At 40.5% G+C, this 12837-nt stretch overlaps 1 protein-coding gene across 1 annotated transcript in view; it reads left to right on the top strand.

Moving 5' to 3' along the window:
- Window positions 1-12837, top strand: part of EPSTI1 (epithelial stromal interaction 1) — a 106719-nt gene that overhangs the window by 5446 nt on the left and 88436 nt on the right. Inside the window, exons 2-3 of the mRNA XM_023590265.3 lie at window positions 9383-9441; window positions 11291-11374. Coding sequence (XP_023446033.2) covers window positions 9383-9441; window positions 11291-11374 — 143 coding nt within the window. The remainder of the gene's footprint in view (window positions 1-9382; window positions 9442-11290; window positions 11375-12837) is intronic.

Genomic DNA, 12837 nt, shown 5'->3' with positions numbered 1-12837 from the left:
GGAATAGCCACATAAAATAGTCTTAAATTAAGTGCATGTTTTTACAAACTTGCTAGAGACTATACAAACTACCTTCACTCTGTCTTCCTCATTGCAGTGGTTCAGATTTTACTTCCTTCTTTCCACGACCATGAGAAAGTTAACTTCTTTCTATAGATACCGAATGGCATGAAAGCATCAGGCTATTGCTCTTCCTTGGAGATAGAGAACTGAATAATGTTAAAGTTCTTTTTAGTGCTATGAAACAATGGTACATTGGAAAAGAAGATCTGTGCTTGATTCTAATAAGTAATCTTGATGGCTCAGTATGATGGTTGTTCATTGGGAAACCATTTAACTCCTTCTCCAGGCAAGGCTCATAAGCATTCAGAAAGTTCATAAATGAACAAATAGCATTTAATTCTTAATGACAGTGATACAGTTCAGTGAACTGGATAGGTGTCTCAGTGATGACCAGATTCCAAGACTGAACTTAACCAGTAGCGCTCTGCCTATTCAACCTATTTTTGAAATGAGAAATGTAATATTGTGGTAGCATAAGTTAAATTAGCTGTGACCTACGGTAAAAGAAAATCTTTTCGTGCAATTGAGGATCTGGCAGCTTTATTGAGCGGTTCATGACTGGGCAGCATCCTGTTGGGAAAGTAGAAGGAAGCTCCCCCTGAGGCTGTGGAAACGGGGAAGCTCATGGAGGGTGAACCTGGAAGCAAGTGAGGAAATGTTTTGACTGGCTGACATTGTTTCCATTTGGACTTACGAAGTGGGGAGCATGCGGTTGCCAGAAGTGGGAAGCAGGAAGTTAGCTGGCGATAACTGATTTGAATTTGGTTTTCTGGGTCAGTCTGGCATTTATAGGAAATAGCAATTATCTTAGGTTTGGGAGCTTGCTGACGTGGAACTTAGCGTAGGTGCCTTCCTGCTGGGTCTACTAAGTTTAATTTATGCCCTGGAATAGCTAACCTGGATACTTCTGGGACACTGAAACCAAAATAACAGACAGCAGCTTCTAAGTCTCAAGCCCTAAACAACATGCTTGACCTGGTGCTCAGCTTCTCACATACATTGCTACATTATCCTCTTCATAACAGACACTTTGCCATTTTACAGATGTGGAAATGGGGTCTTGAGAGGCAATGATTTCCCAAGGTCATGTGGCTTTTTAAGGCACAGAACCAGGCTTCCACCCTGAGACTGCCGAAGTCTGGATTCTAAACCTGATGTGGAGCTGAAAGAGGTAGTGAAAGAGGAGCTAGCTAATTTCCTGTCAAGTTCACATCCAGCAAATAGAAACTGTTATATACTAAAGAGAGTGGTAATATTGAAACAGTAACACAACATTTATTTACAGCTTTAAAATGATGTGGCTGGAGCAAGAGCAAAGCTTCTCTGGGCTTGCTTTTCTTAAATGCAAGAGAGCTTGGTGGGCCTTTGTGAAAGCAGTCTCTCCCCACCACTGTTCCTGAGCAATCTAATCAATGTATTGCCTTCCTGTGTTTCAGACTTCAGACCTTAAGTTACAGTGAGTGAGCATTGCATTTTGACATCATGACCTAGTAGTCTAGTCTATATAACTGAAATAAAAATTTTATGAAACAATGCTCAGAATCTTACTATGTGTGATACACTCTGACATTTTCTATTCTTGCTCATTAAAAATAAACCCACCAAATTGATTTGGTAACCCATTAACAGGTTACCTCCTACAGTTTGAAAAAGCATGTATATTCTGTGCATAACAGGAGAGGTTTTTGGAATGGATGGAAGGAAAAAAAATACTTCAGCTTGATTAGATCAAATTTACCTTCATGTTTATGCAAGAGGGTGGATATAATGGTCTTGTTTAGAATAAATTTCCAACTTTTGTGAACTGGATTCAGCTCCTCGTTGTAGTATATGCAGTCTGCCAGAGTCTTGGGGAGCAATCATTTTTGTTCAAATACAATATCATCAAAAATGAGTGGGCATTTTTCAAAAAGTCTTTGACAACTGAAACAGTGAAACAATAAAATCAACAGGATGATGAAAGCTTGAAAACACTTAATACCTATAATAATCAGTAGAAGCATAATAGAAATGAGAAAAAAACCTAGTTCAATTACACAGTAAGGTAACTTACTTCAAAGTCAGTAGAGTGCTGTAAGGTTATACATATTCTTAAGGTTAATTGCTTCTATTCAGAATGTATTTGAATCTGAAACAAAAGCTTAACATGAAAAAAAATCATCTGAGAGAGAAGACTGCAGTTTGAAGTGTCTGCTGTGTATCAGACAATCGGCTGATGGTGGTTTCTTTGTTCTGTACTGTTTGTGCTTCCCACCCCACCCCCAAAAATGAAGACTTAACAGGCAATCCATTAAAGTCCTGTAGTAAAACTGAAGACATTTACCATCATTAAATCTCAAGGGCTATTGTTGCACAGTCTTGGTTTTACTATGGCACTAGTGAGTATGGAATTCCTGTGCTACTTAAACTTGAAAGAAAATTTGAGCCCCTTCTCAAAGAAATCTTTAATTTTCAATGTTTCCCCATTTACAGGTCTTTTGAAATATTTTTTGCTGTTTATAAAAGTAGCCATACAAGTTTGTTATAGAAACTCAAAACTTACAAAAATAATGTAGACAGTGAAATTCCTCTGCAATTCTGACTCTTAGAAATAACCATTTCAAACAGTTTGGTATCAAGAAATCTTTATTTTTAAAGTATAGGTTGTATTCTTTGACGGTTCTTGACAACTTAAAAATCTGAGGGCCATTATGCTCTTCTATTTCTACCTCCAAGATATAGGTAACAGGCAGGAGAAGATGTACTCTATTTCTAATCTTTATTTTAGAATGTTATTTTTCTTTATCATATAGGCAGCTATTCTTTACATTGCTTTATTATTTAGTTGTATGAGGAGACAGTCCTTATTTTCAAAATGGAATCTTGGGTATCATCTCCTATGCAGTATCTTTCCCAAAAGTGTTTAACTAAATAACTCTTGGGAATTGCATTATGTCTCCACAAAAGGCTTGTTGAGGTCCCAGCCCCTGGTCCTGTGGGTGTGGACCCCTTTGTCAGGAGGATCCTTGAAGATGTTATTAAAGTGTGCCCGGTGTGAATGAGGGCACGCCTTAGTCCAATGTGCCTGAAGTCCTTGTAAGCAAAGGAAATTGGACACCCAGAGAGCAGCCAGAAGAGAAAGGAGAAGACACTGCCGCGTGCATGGCTATGTGACCGAAAAGCCACAGAACCCCAAGAATTAGTCACCAGACAGGAGGTACTTACCCGGAAGGAAGCGAGGCAGCCTTCTAGCCCCTGAAACTGTGAGCCAATAAATCCCTGTTGTTAAGCCAGTCCATTGTAAAACACTAACCATGAGCATATGGTCAGAAAAATGCAGGTGTGAGGCATTCTCTAAGACAATTTACCTGGAGCCTTAACTATATTAGTTATGAAAGGAAGAAAAAAATCAGTGAAACTTTACTAGAATATAGAAATCTAAAGAGCCTGTCAAACAATAGAAATGTGTAATTCTGGAGTGGATCCCAGATGAGGCAGGAGTGGGGAGGAAGTAAGAAAGAACATTTGGGAAGTATGAATATCGATGGACTATTAAACAGTATTGTATCAATATTAAATTTCTTGGGTGTGAAAATGTTATTATGATTAAAAAAGAAAATGTCTTTTTTTTAGACAATTTTTGCTAAAGTATCCAGGATGATGAGTTGTGACCTCTGCAGCTTACTTTCATATGATTCAGAAAAATATAACCAAGAAAAGGAGAAGAGGGAGAGAAGCAAATGTGGCAAAATATTAACAATTGGTGAATATAAATGGCATATGGGTTTTCCATTTTACTAATATTTTAATTTTTCTGGTATATATGAAATTTTTCAAAGGAAAAAATTGAGGAGCAAGAATTTCAGGAAGGATCCTAAAAGTGCCTCCCTACCTCTTTTTTTTTTTTTCTTTTCTCTTTTGGAATCTAGAGAAATTAAAAAATTTGGCATGGAGCTGTCTACTTTAAATTTGTGCAGTGTGCTGTAGGTGTATTATACTTCAAAAAATAATAAAAGGGAAAAAGTCTGAGTTCAAAACAGTGGTAGGGTAAAAATATTTACTAATCTTTAATTGGATATTCTTTATCAATACCACTTTGTTTCAGGCAATGGTTCTTATTATTTCTAGGACACAGAACAAAGACAAGAATCAGGAACCCAGTATATAGATGCCAGAACCAAGAATTTAAGAAGATAAGTTGAAAAACTATGTGTATTTGTGGAAGAAGATTCAACAAAAGAATTTAGTCACAACCTGAAAATGGAGATGTACCAGTGATTCAGGATTAGATTCCATTACATGTAACTAAATAGGTGTCTATTACATATAGAATAATTGTATGTTATCTATATTTTATATGTAGTTATAATGTATAGTTCTATATTACAATTTTACATTTTATATATTATAAAAAAGGTATCCATTAGATATGCATAATACATATTATAACTGTATTATAATTACATATAATAAGAGAGGTGCCCCAAATAGGTGTCTTCCGCATAGATGGCTCTGTTTTTCTCATATAAAACCTAAAGGTAGGCAGTTTAGGGCTGAAACAGTACCAATAATAGGCAATCATAGTAGAACACTTGTGATTTCCTAAGTGCTTGCTCTCTGCTTTGAGGGAGATGGTTGTTATCCCCATTTTGAAGGTGAAAAAAAAAACGAGGAACACTAGGCGGCTTGCTCCTCGTTGTGCAGTGGCGAGGCAACAGACCTGGGGTTCCGAGCCAGGCCGTTCGGCACCAGCGCTGTGCTGACCACGGTGGGTTTGCAGGCTCACTAAGCCAGGGACCTGCAAGGGGAGCCTAAGAAGGGGAGGGGCACCTCTTTTTAATTTTCCTGAAGCCATCCTATGAGCCTTCTTTATTTACATTTCCCCCCAGGGTGTCTAGTCAGCCCCCTAACAGGAGCTGCGGGTTAATGCGGATTGGAGGACTAACGGGCATGGGGTGTGCCAAGCAACGTTTTTCACACTCAGGATGTGCAGGGCTGGAGCAAGGTTTGCTGTGATGAGCCTGGGGATCAGGCAGGATTTATGTAGCCTAATCTTGTCATTTCATATTTTTCTTGACAATTCAGTATCTTTAAAAAGAATTCTTGAAGACCTGAATGCTTAAAAAAATTTGAGCCCATACTGGCTAAAAAAGTTAAGTTTCAGGTACTTGCATTGACGATCATACAACAAAAATCAGTATGGAAACCACATCCCCAAAAAAGTCTCCATCTGCTGCCTTTGGTTAACCAAATACTGTTCTTTTTTTTTTTTCAATTTATGCACACACAAGGGTAAGATTTTCATGAATTATGAAAACCTCTAATGAACTTTTGTAGACCTACTTATACTTCACGTATCGTACTATTCAGAGTCATATTATCTGTTTGTAACGGAATCTTTGAGCTCTTTCTGAAATTTGTTCTTGGCTAGATTTCTTTTTCTATCAAACCAGTGGTATTCCTAATTAGAAATTTAAATTGCGTCTGCTGCAGTTTGTACACACCAGGGGATATATTTATGTACTACTTTTAGCCAGTCAAGATACTTTTCACAACTTCAACATGGTACTTATTATTTCACTGAGTGCTTACTGATGAGAAGTTATAAAAATTGTGCAAGAAGGCATCCAAGAGAAGCAGTTGTGCAGCTCAGGAGAGACCTCATAAGAAAAAGATTTCTTAAGTAGCTTTCTCTTTTATACGTTTTTATTTTCTTACGGTACAGAAAATTTTTTTTTTCTATTTGTCTTGTGCTATTCTTTCATATGTTCCCCCTTAGTATATCTCATTGATGTGCTATTGGAAAGTGAAAATCATCTTACAAATGAAGATAGTTCATTAAATTTCAATGAGGCAATTAAGGAAATGCATTTTCAAAGATATACATTAATTTCAGTAGTTTGAACATTGCTTAATCGGGAGATGACCAGAATTCTAAATATAGACGGGTTGAGCTTGTCTAGATCAGCAGCTAAGAATGAGACTGTTGAAAAGGATGACCCTGCGGTTAGAACAGGAGGCCTTTCCTGTGGGTGGGAACGCTTAGGCTGACAACATGGTTAAGGGATACTTGCTCTTCATGTCAAGAAAAGCTAAAAGAGAAGGGATGAATACTTGTATCTACAAAGGCGTTGCACTCTGTCTTGTGGTATTAAAAAGGAAAAAGCAGATCCTTTTCCTATAGCAAGTAAGAGGAATAGGAGCTCCATTACTGGGAGATGTTTTCTTCTAGGTATTATAAAATGTTTTAGATTTGGCACTGTTAGCCGATAAAATAGTGCTAAGGAACTCTCTAATGTAAAATGCTTATTTCTGGGACCACTGCCCTTGAGTTTAAGGGTTACGTTAAAATGCTTTCAATTAAAAGCGAAGTAAGTAGATAAGTCTTTCCCTCTTTTCATGTCCCTGTAAGCTAGACACATTGGCCCTGTATCGGCCATGGTCCTGTTCTTTTTTTTTTTTTATTTATTTTTAATTTATTTTTAATTTATTTTTAATTTATTTATCTCCCCCCCTGCCCAGTTGTCTGCTCTCTGTGTCCATTCTCTGTGTGTTCTTCTGTGACTGCTTCTATCCTTATCAGCAGCACTGGAAATCTGTGTTTCTTTTTGTTGCGTCATCTTATTGTGTCAACTCTCCGTGTGTGCAACGCCACTCCTGGGCAGGCTGCACTTCCTTTCGTGCTGGGCGGCTGTCCTTACAGGGCGCACTCCTTGCGCGTGGGGCTCCCCTACGCGGGGGACGCCCCTGCGTGGCACGGCACTCCTTGCGTGCATCAGTACTGCCCGTGGGCCAGCTCCACATGGGTCAAGGAGGCCCGGGGTTTGAACCGCGGACCTCCCATGTGGTAGACAGATGCCCTGTCCATTGGGCCAAGTTCTAAGACTTCCCCCATGGTCCTGTTCTAAGACTAAACATTCTATTATAACGTTGTCAGACTTAAAACATAGATTAGAAATTCTAGAATAATTTCTTTTTTTTTTTAACAAACTGATTGATTTCTCTTTCCAAACCTTTTTTGAACTCTCCATAAGAAAGATCCATGGAACTTGAAAAATTCTTTGTGAAGCTGCTCTTAGTAAAGTCCTAGCAAGGAAACACTTTTGCCATGTCAGAGCCTATCCTTAATGCCTCACTTGTTATTCTTCCCTGAAATTTTGTCTCCCCTGGGACCTCTGGGAAGCTCTTCTGCCTTGGAACTCTGACTAATATCATCACATTTTATACTTGGCTGGATCTTCTTATGGTATGTGCCAGTAGTTTCATGAATTGTTCCTAACTAAAGTATAAGTTCCATCAAAGAAGTGGTTAACAATATAAATACAGGAATGTTTTTCTACTACAGGGTATTAAGAATGTGGTAAAAATACAACTAAAACAATTTTACACACTATAGAGAACAACGATATTGTGATATTTTTGTTGAAGTTAAAGGCCTATTGTATTTTAAGCTTTGTATGTTGAGTTAAATAGTTGCAGACAGCTCACTGGCAGAAGTCAAAAGTCCTGTGTTTGAGTTTCAACACTGTTGCTTCAATTAACTTAGTAGTCTTAGGCATCTGATTTAACCTCTGGACCTGTATCAAGGATTTCTTAATCCAAAAATTCCCTTTGAGCTCAAATATTCTAAGGCAGTTTGAGCTATACCAGTGGTTCTCAAAGTGTTGTCCCCAGATCAGGAACGTTAGCATCATCTGGCAACTTGTTAGAAATGTTAGTTCTTGGTCCACCATGCCAAAGCACCTGCTGAGTCAGAAACCCTAACCTTTAACAGGCCCTCCAGGTGATTCTGATGCATGCTAAAGTTTCATAACTCCTGATCTGCAATATAGCCAGATCCTTGTTGGAGGAGAAAATTGATATCACTATGCTAGCAGACACTGAAGGCTTTGCAGCATTTTCACAGTTGGCATTTATATTCAGTATCTAGCGATTCATCTTTGAAACTCTGCAGAATGGCTCACCATTGTGTCTTATTCAAGTTTGCAGGTACTACCCACAGAGTTGCAGCTCCCAAGTTCCTGTAAAGTGCTGGCAATTGAGGAGTGAAAAATCTTAGGGTGAACAAAGAATATGTAACGGACAAGAGATTAATTTCCGGCAGCAGCCTCCTAATTTTGTATTCATAACGTTGTTTGCACACTAGGCTACACATGCAATGTCTGCTGATATACATTAGGTAATTGGGCATCCAGCAGTCCCATTTGCATGCAAAGGTGGTTGCACACCTCACATTTACAAGTCTAAAATTAAAGCCCAGTTTGAAGCTGGCTGAAGGCTCACTGCAAGGAAAATAATGAGATAAGGAAGAAATGGCTTCTGTTAATCAGCTCTTTTGGCCTCTCCTGTTCACTCTTTGCTAATTTGCCCTTTGAAATTGTACATGGCACATTGAAGAGAGAGATTACTAAGAGTATCTACCTTTATAAAATGGTTATGTTTATATCTTCATCCTTTCCCCTAAAATTGCACCTTCATGGATGCTGCAGTCTGGTGCTGCCCTATATATTTGCTCTACTCAAGTATTCACACTCCTATGGGGCCACATACATCATGTCAAAGGAGGGCCACCCCCAGCACAGACGAACAGACTGTGGCTCTGTGGCATCATTTCATTTCTAGTTCATCCACATTTATCAAGCAGCTACTTTGCGCAGGCACTGTGCCAGGTGTCGGGGATACGATGATGAATCAAGCCCTGCTCCTGCCTTCAGAAGCTCACGATGCTTTACCAGCTTCCCAGCAACTCTGGGTTGAATATCCTTGCTTCAGCGATGGCATTCCCTGTCCCCCCAGAAGTGGCCCTTTTGCTTCTGCGAGCTCCTAATTATGTTCAACCTGGGTCCCCGGGAGGAGGGACCCAGTGGATCCATGCCTGGGAAAGTCTACACCTCAGGCCCGAGACGGTGGCCTGGTGGCTACTCAGATCGTTCCTCAGGAGGAGGTGGCTGCATTGCAGATGGCCGCACGAGCGTTTCCTGTAGACCCCACACTGTTCCCTGGAAGAGAAGGCCAGTCAAGAGCCATCTCAGAGGGAACTTGCCACAAGAGACGTCTACAATGGGCAGTGGAGCCCAACAAAGGCAGTCCAGTGGGGCAGCACTCACCTGGGGCGCTACATCCGCTGCTTTGTATTTTTATGCTTGGCAGCACACGTTCGATTTGTTTGACAGCTAGATCCTAAGCTCCTGGAGAGCAGGCCTGGCCTTAATCACCTTTTCTGGAGTACCTTTCTGATGGTGAAGGTGATAAGGAGAGTACCTTAGAAGGATGACTATCTGGTAGCTTATAGGAATTGTAATTTTTCATGATAATAAGCAATTCTTCCTCTTTGTTCTAGCCCAGGCGCATATACTCTGATAGCACCAAATGAAAACCGAAGAAGTCAGATACAAAGGAGTATGTATATTCTTTCATTTCGTGTTCAGAATATTTCTCTTTTTCTTATAGAGTCCAATTAGATTGTTTTGGTCTGAAGTATTTTTATTTTCTGATTGTAGAGACCCACCAGTCTCTGTACAGGTTTTCATGTTTTTTAACTTTAGCATTTTTAGTAACTTTTTAAGATTATTATTGTTGCTTCTCAATTGTTTCTCTACTCATAGATCACCTAGGGTGACTGTAAATCTCAGATTTCTGTCCAACTTAAATAAATTCACACCTTTTGCCCAAAGACCCATCTCGTTTCTTTTAAAGTTGGGCTGACTGCTGATATTTTTACAAGTGCTTTTGAAACAGGCAAGCTATCTACCCACTAGATTATGAAATAATTTGTACCACCTTCATCTGCTCTATCCTTCCTTAAGGCAATAATTCTTTAGCCTTGTACTCCCATAATTTTTGGAATGATTGGAGTCTATCTCCAGATGTTTTTATTTGTGTGCTTCAATTTCCTTCTCTAGATTATAAGGTCCTTGAGAGCAGGAATCATGTCTTATTTGTTTTTGTGCTTACTGCACTTACTGAATCTATATCATGCTTAAGTGAAGTTGTATGGCAGATATAAAGGCTGCCATTAAAGACAGCTTTTGATTTTATAATTGGAAGGAGAGCTAAAACGTTTTAGTTCACAAAGGAATTATGAGGCTTGTCCAAGTCATGCCCTCGGCTGTGGGGTTATTGATAAGACTCTATACTCTCCTTCGTTAGGAGGTTGCTGGTAGGGCATTTAGATTTGTGACCCAGGATGGACAGTAGGGCACTGCAGCAAAGCACCTCTCTAAAGAGCACCCTGCCCCCGGCAGGTATCCCCCTTTGGGTGGTGCAGGTGTGTCAGTGCAGAATCTGGTAACCACAACCTGTGCCGACACCTAACCAGCAGAACCCCAAAGTTCTGGCATCTTACAAGCCTTTGATTTATATACTTCACAGGAGTGGAAGTCTCCAGGGGATCTGTGTAGCTTTTGGGATGTTTCAGAAGTTTCTTCTTCCCTAATATTAAAAAAATGCTATAAATGGACATTTGGAGCAAACAGGTCTAAAGCAGAGATGACATCAGAGGTGAGAAGAAAGGACATCTCTCTGGCACCTGCCGTTGTCACCTGGATGGAGGATTTGGGGAGCCAGCTGGCCTCCACAGGGGAGCAGCCTCTGCCTAGGGCAGGGGTTCGTAACCTTTATTTATGCCATGGACTCCTTTGCCAGTCAGGTGGAAACCACAGTCCCCTTCTGAGAATTTAGCAGCAGATAGTTTTAAGACACTCAACATCAGCATGTCTTTAAATTAAAATGTTCAATTCAAGCTCACAGACCCCCTGAACTCTTTCCCCTGGAATCTTCAAGACCCCTGGTTAAGAAGCCCCAGGCCTAGGGGAATTCCTAGTTGCAATAAGCTTGGGTAAATAATGAGACTAAAGTGAATGTGCACATCAGAACTTTCTGGGGATATGTGTTTACCTGCGGGTGAGAAATTCTTGTAGGCATGTCAATACTCTGGCTGTGTACAGATTTTCCACAGGAAACCTTTAAAATTAATTTGGCATAGAATGCCAGTGTAGGAGGGAACACTGACCTCCTTTGTGCTAGGAGGAGTTCAGGTTGTTTTTCAGCTTTGAACCCTCTGTGCCCTGGGAGGAGGCCTCCGGCGCCCCAAAGGCTGGGGCTGGATGGTGGGCTTCCTTTCTAGATGACTCGCCTGCTCATGTGCAGTTCACTGCCCTACCATAGGTCGTTTCTTTTTTATGCTCTGAAGAGACCAGTTTCCTCTTCAGAGTCCCATAACTGATGAGTTGTTTCTCACCTGGTTCAGTTGCTGAGAAAGAGCTGGAGAACCTGGAGAAGTGGAAGGAGCAGAATAGAGCTAAACCCGTGAACCTGCTGCCCAGGCGGCTAGGTAAGCAAGCAAACCGGCTTCCTGAATGGGGAGGGCAGGGCCACCCAAGGACCTGTTAGCCCCTTGCACGTATGTGCCTGTCGGTGAATGTATGGTAAGGGTTGTTTCGTCACTGGGCTACTTGGGGGTGAAATGCATTTAAAGCTGAAGACTCAAGTGCGTAGGTATATTGTCATTTCTGATTTTCTGCAAATGCCATATTTATCTGGGAATAGAGTGATGGCTTAATTGCCAACTAATTTAAACCCGTTAGATAATCAGCTATGAAGAAAGCCTCCCTGGAGCGCCACGCATGACCTGTCATAGCACTAGGCAGGTTGGGAGTAAAATAAAAGCTAGCACAAGCCTGTTAGTTGTGGCAGTTAAAGGTGGGGAAAAAAATGAATGGAAAGCCAATGCCAAAAGTACGATGTGGTGAGCTGGGGACCCAGCGGTGGGTCTAAAGAGAAGTGCCACCTCTGTTTTCATTTCTAAAGGTAGAGACCTTTGGGCCTCTGGTGCGCGTACTGCCAGGGTGGTGGACTGTCGGGGCGCCTCTGCTGGGTGTTTGAGTCCTTCAGAGGGGATACCACCTGAGCTGAATCATTCTTGTCTTGTCTTCCCTCTTCTGTTCTAGCCCCAGCTGAGACCACAAAGGGCTGGACATGCAGCTGCCACAGATTTAGTTAATACAAACTCATCCACACTGAGGGGCCACCTATGGTCACGGTAGTTTTAGAAAAGTATTTTTTCTACTATATAGGCAAAAATTAGCCTACTTTGGAAATCATTTGATGAGTGGAAGTAATATCATCATAATCATCCCACTGTTATTTATTCCATTTCACCTTCCTGTCAGATAAGGTATCTAGGAGTGGCCAGGTAGTGTGGAGAGGCAGGGGTCAGGGGATAGGAAAGAAAATTCTGGAATGTATTAAATGTTGAGATGAATTTTGGGCAAAACCTGCAAATGCTTAGGTATCTGGTTTTCTCCATTTCTTCTCATTTTCATCTCCTTCCCCCACTACTCCTCTACCCCTAAACTATTAAAATGGTTCTAGGAGATAATAGAAATGGCTGTTACATTAGCTAAAAGCTTCAGTAATCCTCACTATTTCTCACTTATCTCCCTTACCCTCTGCATCAGAGATTGTAGGGCTAAAACCAAATCAGAAGGAAAGTCCCTATGATACCTTAATTGGTTCAATTATAAAAATTATAGTGAATGCAAATGTTTTCATGCATCTTCTTTCAGAGGACTGACACTTTTAGTGACCAAAGCACCAGAGAATTATTTCAAAGGATTCTTTATAATAGCCACACTAGGCTTGCATGAACACTGAGAAAAAGCCCTAAACATCAATTCTCAGGTGATTGTCAAGCTGCAAGGATTTCTGGTCCCAAATTATGTCACGTTCAAGAGAGAAAACAAATAATCTAACACTCATATTCTCCTGAATACCTAAGGAAAGAACAATAAATAA

This window comes from Dasypus novemcinctus, chromosome 15 (genome assembly GCF_030445035.2).
Source record: "Dasypus novemcinctus isolate mDasNov1 chromosome 15, mDasNov1.1.hap2, whole genome shotgun sequence".
In the NCBI taxonomy this organism is placed as follows: domain Eukaryota; kingdom Metazoa; phylum Chordata; class Mammalia; order Cingulata; family Dasypodidae; genus Dasypus; species Dasypus novemcinctus.
This window is presented reverse-complemented; position numbering and strand designations above follow the sequence as displayed.